Source organism: Thrips palmi, unplaced genomic scaffold (assembly GCF_012932325.1).
Source record: "Thrips palmi isolate BJ-2018 unplaced genomic scaffold, TpBJ-2018v1 HiC_scaffold_18, whole genome shotgun sequence".
NCBI lineage: Eukaryota > Metazoa > Arthropoda > Insecta > Thysanoptera > Thripidae > Thrips > Thrips palmi.
In genome coordinates this window covers 4,825,476-4,836,544 of record NW_023144627.1, presented here as the reverse complement: position 1 = coordinate 4,836,544, position 11,069 = coordinate 4,825,476, and the positions used below count along the sequence as shown (strand labels likewise).

Here is an 11,069-nt window from a genome sequence, read left to right as displayed (position 1 = left end):
TGCCACGCCACGCCACGCCATGCCACGCCACGCCGTGCCACGCCACGCCACGCCACGCCACGCCGTGCCACGCCACGCCACGCCGTGCCACGTCTGCGAGTCGCTCGCGCCCGGCGACCGGGAAGGACCGGGGGGCCGTCCCGGAATACGCTGCGTCCGTGTCCCCAATCTCACGCGCGACGCGCGGGGGAGGGACACGGACGCACAGTGGGCCAGAAGACCGGTGGAGGCGGCCAAAACCCCGGAAGCGTTTTGAGCTCGAGTCGCTAAATGGGACTCGAGCCGAACGTGTGACCCCACCAATGGACTGCTCTCCGAACGAGGAATCCATTGGTGGGGTCACACGATCGGTTCGAGTCCTGTTTAGCGACTCTGGAGCTCAAAACGCGTCTTGAGGTTTGGCCGCCGGCGCCGGCCCTCTGGCCCACTGTGGTACGGTCCCCCGCAGACTGATTCCGAGAGTCGTTTTCGCCGCTCTGTCTCCCTCGCACTTCGACGGGGCGCCCCGTGAGTGCGAGAGAGGCGCAGCGGCGAAACGATTTTTCATGGTGTGGCGGCAGGGGGCTACGCCGGGCTACGCACACCCCACTACGCGTGTCCCGGCGGGGCGCGGCGAGAGTAGTTGGAACCAGTTTTAACGTGGGTCCCCGGTCCCCGCTAGCGGTCCCCGACGGTGCCGGCCGCCGGCCAGGGCGCCAACTCTGGCCGCGGGGGCTGCCAGGACCAGTGCGGAGAGAGAGAGAAGCAGCAATGAGGACCTCATCCCTGCAAACTGATTCCCAGCCCCAGCAGCGCCTATACGCTGTCCCTCTCGCACCCTGACAAGACGCCCCATGAGTGCGAGAGAGACAGGAACAAGGCAACTGTTCGGAATCGGACTGGTACACCCGAGGGGTACCTCACCTCGAAAATAGGTGTACACTGACTGGAGACTATACTCAATTTCCACTTTGACTAGATTGAAAATATCACGAAATGCGTTGCAAAAATACTACAATTAGGACAAATTTACGTAGTTTTGCCGGCTTTCTAAGTGACTAGACTGAAACGAGGCAGTGACTGGAGTCAGGGGTGTACACTGACTAGACGAAGTGAGGTACCCCTCGGGTACACCGCTAAGAAAATTCGCCAGCATCATAGCCGTCGTTCTGGGACGGTCCCCAGGCAAAGAGTGGGAGGGAGAGGGAAAGACCAATACCCCCTTCCACTCCTCATTGATTGGATGCACACTACCAGTGCAACAACGGATGCAGCGGAAGTGAGACAACGTCTCTCTCTCTCCCATTCATTCGCGCGCAGCCTGCCGTCTGATTCCGAACACTGCTTCGTCACTCTGTCTCTCTCGCACCCCTTCGGACCTCCCCATGAGTGTGAGAGAGACAGAGCGACGAAAGCAGTGCTCGGAATCAGACGGCTGCACCTTGATTGCCGGCATGGTCACACCTTCCGCGGGCTGCATCTGCCGTCCCCTTCCCTCCTGGTCGTCCTACCGACTGATTCGTTTCCGTCGCTGCACAGTGGGCCAGAAGACCGGTGTAGATGGCCATAACTCTAGACGCGTTTTGAGCTCCAGAGCCGCTAAACAGGACTCAGACCGGACGTGTGACCCCACCGATGGATTGCTCTCCGCACGAGGCATCCATTGGTGGGGTCACACGCTCGGTTCGAGTCCCATTAAGCGACTCTGGAGTTCAAAACGCGTCAAGAGTTTTGGCCGCCTCCATCGGTCTTCTGGCCCACTGTGCGCTGCCTCCCTCTCGCACCCGCAAGGGAAGCCCCGTGAGTGTGAGAGAGGCAGAGCCGCAGCCTGTCAGTCCCACCCAAGTCCATTGACTCAGTGCCGCACTTGTCGAGACAGAGATAGGGAGCGAGAGACCCACTTGAGCATTATCTCTCAGGTATGAGGCTTAGGGAAGCTGTCGAGTGCAGGTCAGGTGAGCCGCCAGCTCTTGCAGGATGTCAGGAAGAATCGAATCAAATGTTCAGTTCTATTTCATTTATTTCCTTCTTAATATCATTCATACACAGATAACAGACATGCTATTTTATACACCGGAAAAACGATCAACTGTTGAAAAGGGTTTCCCTCACTGAAATGCTATAATCGTAAACTCTTAACACACAATTTCAAACAAATCATACAACAAGCCAACATACTTTCTAAAACAAGTGACACAGCAAGAGGACTGATGCCCAAAACTCCCACTCACACTGAACACAGGAAAATAAAATGCCTAAATATTTGGAACCAAACCTACTGATAGCATGGACCTCACAACGCAAGACCCTTGCAAATTTATTTCAGTTATGTAATTAAATGGGAAAATTTTTAAGCCCCATGTGTTTAGAAACACAATAGCTTTCACAACACAGCTCTATTGCACAAAGTTTAAAGGACAAAATAAAATCTATTTAGCTTAAATCAAGAAAATCCTTCGTCAAGAAACCTTGATTCACATTTACATAGCAGCCCATTTATAGGGGAAGATAACAGACATGATCACTTAAGGAAATATCCAGCAAAAGGCAATGCCAATAATTACAATATGGGATACATTTATACAATTTATTAGGGTTGTGCAGTTCAAGCGAGGGGCAGTATATGCAGCACTCAGCCGCCTTTAACTTTGACCTAACAGTGAAATGATGTATCAATGACAGATGAACCACTAAAATTACCAAGGGTGACTTAAGTATTATACAGTATATGTTTACATATATACTCATATTTCATCTTCCTGACTTAAATTGCATTTGAAGAATGATAGACACTCATTGGAATGTACAAATTATCATCTAGTATTCACTTTAAACAACACTGTACCCACCCCTGACTAACTGGTAACAATACTACAACTACCAACAGACTAAAACCTCACATAAAATTTTAATACAGCAGTTAATACCAAATGGCTTATATATTCAGACAAAATTTTAAAATCCAATAAAAGGCGTCCAAAACTGACTGTTGATAGAATCTACAAGCTGCCTTGAAAATAATTTTTTAAGTGATAGATGACACCAAATCAAGCAGAAGGTACATTGTTGTACTATTTAACATCAACCAGGGGTAAGTACTACCTACATCAATAGTTAATTGGTAGACATTGTCAATAATTGGTTATGACTGATTCAGAAAACCCTACAAAAAGAGAACTCAACTCCTTGTGGTAGGCCTGGCTGACAGAACGACCAAAATGAGTAGCTTGAAAGGGAGAAAGAAACCCTTTCCCTCCCGACTAAAAATTCAAATTTTAAAATAATATTTACACAAGACAAACAAACTACTCCCCAGGAGCAGTATATAACAGAACAGAGAAAGAAGGAGAGAAAGGGACAGAATGATATGAGACAATTGTAATATCAAATAATACTAGCCCTCCACAATGTCTGCTGCGAAGCAAGCGATCAACACCTTTCAAGCTAGACATTTTCTTTTCTGTTGCTGGGGCAAGCATAATTTAGTACAAAACAATATACGCTTCAAAAGTACAGTGAGCCGTTTTAAAACCACCTATTATTTTTTAAATATTTTAAAAAAATAAAAATAATTGTGCTACAATATTCAGCCTTTGTAAGAAAAAAAATCCTGGAGCTGAATACTTCCGGAACTCTGTCTTTCTTTTGTTCAGAAAATAAACTAAGACTAATGTGAATACTTTTATGAATGGTGGGTTTCGCCCAGTTGGGGACACATTTCGGCACTGCCCGCCAAATTTCCCAGCTTATCACAAGCGAGGGACCCAAAACAAGAAAGATAAATCAAAAACAAGAAGAAATCCAAGGCTGGGTATTCTTCTCTTTCTTGAAGTACAGAAGACCAGGGCACATGAAGTTTCTTAATTTTTGGAGTAGAGGTAGATGGCAACAATGAGACCGTACAGACCCAAGACCTCAGCGAAAATGAGGATAAGGATCATACCGACGAAGAGACGGGGCTGCTGGGCTGTCCCTCGCACACCAGCATCACCAACAATACCAATGGCAAAGCCGGCAGCAAGACCACTGAAGCCTACAGCGAGGCCAGCTCCCAAATGAAGGAAGCCCCTGGAAACAACAAAAAGTTAGGATTCCAAGTCTCAGGGATTGACAACCCCAAAATGGCTAAAGGCTTTCAAACTTACTTGAATAGTGAGTAATTTGGAGGCTCATTCAAGCCACCAGCAATCAGGACTGCCACGACTAACCCGTAGATGGCAATGATACCCGCCATGACAACAGGAATGATACACTTCATAATAAGTTCTGGTCTCATTACTGACATGGCAGCAATACCAGTGCCGGACTTTGCTGTGCCATAGGCAGCTCCTAGGGCTGGAACAGAAAAGAAAAATTTCGGTTAGTCTTCTGCCGTGTCAGACCTCAAAACTCAAGGAACATTTTTTAAGCTGATCTGTTGGAGAGTACTACAACAGACCCACAGTAAACGTATCTTAGGATCTGAGAGTGAAGGACCTATCAATGCTTTATCAGCCAAGACCCATTCGAGATAAGTGCCTTCAAGTGGTTTCTGAAGTAGAGGAAGTAGATAGGGAGGTGATGCCATGAGGAAGAATGGCCACTGATTGTGTTTACAAACACAAATGCCCAGTTTTAGGGCCAAAACAGTGGTGTTCATGTAATGTGAATGAGGTCACAAGACCAATCACATGACTTGACAGAGGGGCAGCCATCTTGAATCAGCTGATGTCAGCCAGAGATTCTAAAATTAATTTGACAGTATTGCTTTCCAGACTGAACCTCGTGTAAAATGTAATGGGACAGATGAGGATAAAAAGTTGACATGCTTACGAAGTGGTTTAAAAGCATTTACGATTTATGTAACTTTACATTGGTTATGGAGTGCCCTGTCCTGCCAGCTACGGCTTGACTTATGATACAATTGAATAAATCTGAATCAAAATACGGCCAAAAATGCAACCCTAAGCACCACCCACCCAAACTAGGCACAAATCACTGAAATTGATAGCTGTTCATGGTCATGGTCACGGGAGAGGAATGAATGAACCTAACCACTTTTAATGCATGGGACAGTTCTCGGCCAGCATTTCGGGCCAAATCAGCTCGTTTTCGATCAGCTAGTCATGTTTCGGGCGCCGCGTCAGTTCAACTCGTGGCAGGAAGCCACTTGCGCCCGCCTGGTCACGAGACCGCGCATATGGCCACGGGCTGGCTCGCCTCCCGGGCCCCCAAGTCCGCGAAAGAGCCGTCCTGGAGGCAGCGAAGCCCTCGGCCTGCCGTTTTCGCGGCCACGGCCTCCATTCCGCGAAGCTCGGCCTCGCAAAGCAAGGCGACATCCACCAGGGACGTGCCAAAGCGGCCCGAGAGACACGCCGACACCGAGGCGAGCTGCCTGACAACTCGTGACCCGCCGAGGCCGTCACAAGACCGCCAGGCCAGGCACGGCGGCCGGGGCCTCCGGAAGGAATTTCTGATCACGGTGCATTTTCCAGAAACGGCTGGCGCGCGGTGTCTGCACGCGTATTTCGGCGCTCGGGCCGCGCGGCAGCGAGCCTGGCCCGGCTCTCGAATTGGAGACACGGTGCCAAGCGAGTGTTCTCGCTGGGGCCCTGGGGTGGCTGGCTGGCTGGCGCAGCCCGGGCCGACCGAAGCCCCGGTTGGGGTGTGTCACATGCTAAGGCTTCCGCCCCGTCATGTGACACTGCGGGCCGCCTCGCCCGCAAATTCACGGCAAAAGGCCCAAACGGGGCGGCCTGGCCTGGCCCGGGTCGTCTCGCCCAAGGGAAAAAAGATGGGGGCACCCCGGAGCAATCAATAGGGCCCGACTTGGGCCCCCATCGCGCCTCGCATACGGGGCTCGCGTTTGCTACTTACAGCTGAAAACGATGGCCGACGCAGCGCCCATCACTCCGAAGAAGGGAGAGTAGATCGGTGAGTTTTCCATTTTGACTTTGTTTTGAGGTATTTACACGACCACGGGGCACAACACGAATTGCTCGGCACTAGCTCACACACTCTCTCACTAAACTAGACAGCTCACTGTCAAATATGGCCTACTGGCTGAGGGTCATGTGACGGGCAGTGTCGGACACAGCGGGCAGTGTGTCGCTCGGCGATTGGCTGAGAAGTGAGCTCGGCGCTGCGCTCCGCGAATCGCCGCGCCGCTCTCATGTGACTCGGTGACGTCACGCCCGCCAAGGCCCGTTGGCTGGCGACTCGCTAGCAGAAGACGCGCTCCTTCCAACGCTTTTCCAAGCCCGCGGAGCGGCCTAAATTCACACAAATTATTTAATTTGACGAAAAAGTGGATTTTGAACGGCGTGGAAGCCCATTCACGACGCGTTATCAAATAATACAGTTTGAAAATCGATAAAAAGGACATCTGTTTCGGCACGGCCTTCTCGATGTCACTTCGAGGTATCGAGGCAGTTCCAAAATCGGCTTAAAATTTGTATTTAACGCGTGACGGGCACAAATCTGAAATAAAATTTCACCAAATTGAAAATTGGATTAGGATCTCCCCTCAATCATGAGATTAAATCCTCCGAAACAGAACAAATTTGAAAATGAAAGACGTAAGGCTTCTTAGCCATCAGCGAGAAGAAGACAGAAAGCACCCATGCAGAGGTAAACACAAGTGCTTTCTACACGTGAGAGACTGTAAAATGTGTGAACTTCTTCATTTTAAAGTGCTGGTTGTGTAGGAAAAGCTTGGAAATACCCCTCAGTATTATTTATTTTACTGTCTTTGTTCTTTCAAACGTGTTTCGTGCTTTTCAAAGTGAAGGACCATGAAGTTTGGGTACAAGGTACCGGCACCTAACCTCTCTTCTGCTACTGTGTTGTTGTTTGTAGAATAAACGATAATTTCCTCTACTAAATCATGATTTGCTTTATATTTCAGTTTTCTAACCTCTTCGGATCGGTTTATCATCGCGGAAACTTATTATTCACCCCAGATGGCAACTCTGTCGTTAGCCCTGTAGGAAACAGAATCACCATCTTCGACTTACGGAAGTATGAAAACAATTCATACTCTTTTCCATGCAATAGTAATATTATTAAGTTAATAGGATCCTAAACCATCTTTGAATTTTCTGTTTTCTTGCAGCAACAAGACTTACACCTTGTCTGTGGAGAGTCGATTCAATTTCACAGCTCTTGATCTTTCGCCCGATGGTTGCATTCTGATCGCTGTTAATGAACAAGGAGAGGCACATTTGATCAGTTTAATAAGCAAAACTACAGTTCACAAGTACCGCTTCAACAGGAAAGTTAGATGTGTGCGGTTTAGTCCAGATGGGAAACATTTTGCTGCATGCAAGGAGAACAATGTCTTCGTATTCAAATCTCCCGGGCCGGCCACCGGGCAATTTAACCCTTTTATCATGGAAAGAGTATTCCACGGTGCCTTTGATGACACTACGTGCCTATGCTGGTCTTCGGACTCAAAGTAAGTTTTTGAAATACATGTTATTACCTCGATGTGTGGCAATCACTTGAAAAATTGGACATCCTCTCTGTTCCAGAGTTTTGGCTGTAGGTTCCAAGGACATGTGTACCAAACTTTACCCTATGGAAAAATTTGCTAACTTTAGAGCAATGACTTTGGGAAGTCATTCTGATGCAATTAGAGCTATTTTCTTTGAAAAGAATTCGCTAGACATGATAACTATTGCCAGGTATTTTTATACACTCAACATTATCTTTAGTAACATGTTGTTTCTCTCTGCAAAATCTGGAAAAAATAGAAAAAAAACAAAAAAAAACGGATTGATCAAACAACTTCTTTTTTATGATTTGTTTTGAAGGAATGGTCATCTTTGTGTTTGGGAAAGCAGTATTGATCTTTCGGATTTAGAACCATGGGAGCCAAAACAGAAAGTAAAGAAGGAAGCTGAAAACAGTGACAGTGAAGATGATATTCCACCGAAAAAATATGATGAAGCTGATTCCTCAAAGAAAAAAGACGACGATATGGACATAGAGGAGGATGGTAAATGTTGATAAATTAGGGTGTGCATGATATTCTTATATATTCAGGCTTCTTACGGGTTTTATGGTGTTGTTCTTGTTCAGGTGCAGTACAAAAATTAGTGTACAAAAGATTAGCCAGACACTATCTTAATGATCTGGTTCGGACGGACAGAAGTGCAACCTTAACGTCAGCTGCATATCATGAAAGCACTCACGTGCTTGTAACTGGTTTCTCATGTGGATCATTCTTCTTGCATGAAATGCCAAATGTCACCCTTATTCACTCTCTTAGGTTTGTGTTTTTTTCCTTTCTGTTTTCAAATAAAATCTTATTTAACACATTTTGATATGGGAATTTTTTAATGTTCTGTTTTTATTATTAGCATCTCTGATCAAGTGATTGCCACTGTGTGCCTGAATGCTCCGGGTGACTGGATTGCTCTTGGGTGCGCTGGTCTCGGTCAACTGCTAGTCTGGGAATGGCAGAGCGAGACATACGTCATGAAGCAGCAAGGTCATTCCAATAATATGACATGTATGGCTTACTCTTCAGATGGCCAGTATGTCGTGACAGGTGGTGGTGATGGCAAGGTATTCATTATTTTACTTTCAAGCAGGCATTGAATCACGTTTAGCCAATTATTCTGGCATTCATTACAAATTGTTTTTATTTTCAGGTCAAACTGTGGAATACCTCCTCGGGTTTCTGCTTTGTTACATTCCATGAGCACACTGGTGCTGTGTCAGGAGTGCAGTTCAGCCAGAATAGGAAATTTGTCATCTCATCCTCCTTGGATGGCACGGTCAGAGCCTTTGATATGACCCGGTGAGTTGATTCCTTCAGTTTTTAATATAGTCTGTTCTCTCATTTGTAATTACAAATTAGTGTATCAATTTTAAAACTATTTAAAATTTACTTTTCAGATACCGAAATTTCCGCACCCTGACATCTCCCCGGCCTGTGCAGTTCACATGTGTCGCCATTGACAAGAGTGGGGAGTTTGTGGCAGCTGGAGGACAAGATGTATTTGAAATTTACCTCTGGTCTATGAAACTTGGCCGACTCTTGGAAGTGAGTGAGAAGTCTGTATGAGGTATACCTTTTGTTCTAGAAACTAGAAATAACATTTGGTTTCTGTTATTTTGATGTAGATTCTGTCTGGTCATGAAGGCCCAGTGTGCAGTGTGGCATTCAGTCCTAGCCTAACCAGTACTGCCATGGCTTCTGTCAGCTGGGACAAAACACTCCGCATTTGGAATGCAATTGAATCTGGTTCAGCACATAACACTGTTTCTCTATCTGGAGATGGTGAGATGCCGTTTTCTCTTTTACCAATTTTATAAAATGAATCTTCAATTGAAAAGAAGGACAAAACTAAATTTATATTTTTTACTCTTTTTGCAGGTCTGTTTGTTACATACCGACCAGATGGAGAGGAGATTGCTGTGGCTTCTCTTGATGCTCAGATTTCATTTTTCAATGCTAAAACTGGAGACCAAACAAGCAGTATTGAGGGCCGAAAGGACCTTGGAAGTGGACGTTCTGACACAGACCTTGTTACTGCTAAACAATCTTTAAAGGGAAAGTAAGTAGAGGAAAACTATGGCTATCCCTAAGCTCAAATATTGGTATTGCTGGAAATATCCCTTAAAAGTGCTCAAAAATTAATATTGGACATTTGTGTTTTAGGGCATTTAACAGTCTTTGCTACTCAGCTGATGGACAAAACATTTTGGCTGGTGGACAGTCAAAAAATGTTTGCATTTACAATGTGAAAGAGTCAATGTTAGTGAAGAAGTTTGAGATAACTCAGAATAGATCATTTGATGCTGTTGATGTAAGGAAATTTTAAATTACCCACTCTATGTTGATTTGTAAAATTGTCATGCTTAATATATTGTTTCATTTGGCATGGATTTAGGACTTTGTCAACCGGCGCAACATGACTGAATTCGGTAACTTGGCTCTTGTGGAGGAGAGAGAAGTCAACGAAGGAGGCAATGTTGCGGTTCCTCTTCCTGGAGTGAGGTCAGGTGATATGGCTTCTAGAAATGTCAAGCCCGAGGTTCGAGTTTACTCACTTCAGTTCTCACCAACTGGTATGCAAATGTTTCCGTTTCTTAGTTAATTTCGTTATATTGCATGATCTTTCTTTGTATTTCTTACCTACTTTTCTTTTTCATTACAGGTCAATCTTGGACTGCAGTCACAACAGAAGGACTTTTGGTCTACTCACTTGACGCTGGTTTGGTCTTCGACCCTTTTATGTTGGAGTTGGGTATTACCCCTGAGTCAACTAGGAAAACTCTAGAAGATGAGGATTATGCTAAAGGTAAAAAAGAACAACACTCAGTGTTACCATGGTCTGGTTACTTCTATGTGAAAAAAATGTTTGACTTATACTTAAACCTGTTTCAGCGCTTATGATGGCTGTGAAGATAAATGAACAAGACCTTACCCAGGAAGTTTTGGAATCGATACCAATTGGAAGCTGTAAGGCAAAATATTGCTTTGCTAAAAATTTATCTAATTTAGAGCTTCTTAAATTAAAACCTGTTTAATATTCCTTGCAGTGGAGCTGACTGTTTCATCCATGCCAGCCATGTATCAAATTAGGGTTCTTAAGTTTGTAGCAAGCTCATTGGAAAGCACAAGGCACATTGACTTCTATCTCCGATGGTCAACATTCCTTTTGAATTCTCTCAGTCCTGGTTTACTTCGTGACAGAGGTTCAATTACACACTCACAACTTATGCCTGTTCTGTTGACACTGCAGAAGGCTATTACTCGCAAGCGTGACGATCTTGCAAAAATGTGAGTCCCGCTTTAAGAAGTGTTAATGTCAATATCATTCAATGAAATTAAGTTCTTGTTTTGACTTGTGGTTGTCTGTTACAGCTGTGATTATAACAAGTACACTCTTCGCTATCTGAAGAAGTTGAGCGTGCTGAGGAAGAGCGACAATGCTCTGGAAGGCACCTCCGATGGTGAAGAAAATGGCAACTCTGACAATACAGATGAAGAGGAACTGATGCTTATGGGGTGAAGCAGATGTTAATTGGTTACTGTTAATAAAGATGTATTTAATTTTATGTGTGCTTAGTTAATTTAATGTTCAAACCAGAGGAGA

At 45.4% G+C, this 11,069-nt stretch overlaps 2 protein-coding genes across 2 annotated transcripts; one reads left to right on the top strand and one right to left on the bottom strand.

The window, feature by feature from the left end:
• Positions 1-1,981: 1,981 nt before the first annotated feature.
• Positions 1,982-6,103, bottom strand: LOC117644511 (V-type proton ATPase 16 kDa proteolipid subunit). Its single transcript, XM_034384037.1, has 3 exons — positions 5,836-6,103; positions 4,125-4,314; positions 1,982-4,047 (listed from the first exon to the last, which is right to left on the bottom strand). The coding sequence occupies exons 1-3, from the start codon at positions 5,903-5,905 to the stop codon at positions 3,840-3,842; spliced, it is 468 nt and encodes a 155-aa protein (XP_034239928.1). The 5' UTR covers positions 5,906-6,103; the 3' UTR covers positions 1,982-3,839.
• Positions 6,104-6,752: 649 nt separating this feature from the next.
• On the top strand, positions 6,753-11,031 carry LOC117644510 (periodic tryptophan protein 2 homolog). Its single transcript, XM_034384036.1, has 17 exons — positions 6,753-6,770; positions 6,866-6,978; positions 7,073-7,414; positions 7,491-7,643; positions 7,773-7,957; positions 8,041-8,230; positions 8,322-8,529; positions 8,616-8,764; positions 8,863-9,010; positions 9,091-9,247; positions 9,344-9,524; positions 9,629-9,776; positions 9,861-10,038; positions 10,128-10,271; positions 10,358-10,432; positions 10,513-10,753; positions 10,838-11,031. The coding sequence occupies exons 1-17, from the start codon at positions 6,753-6,755 to the stop codon at positions 10,983-10,985; spliced, it is 2,778 nt and encodes a 925-aa protein (XP_034239927.1). The 3' UTR covers positions 10,986-11,031.
• Positions 11,032-11,069: the final 38 nt, after the last annotated feature.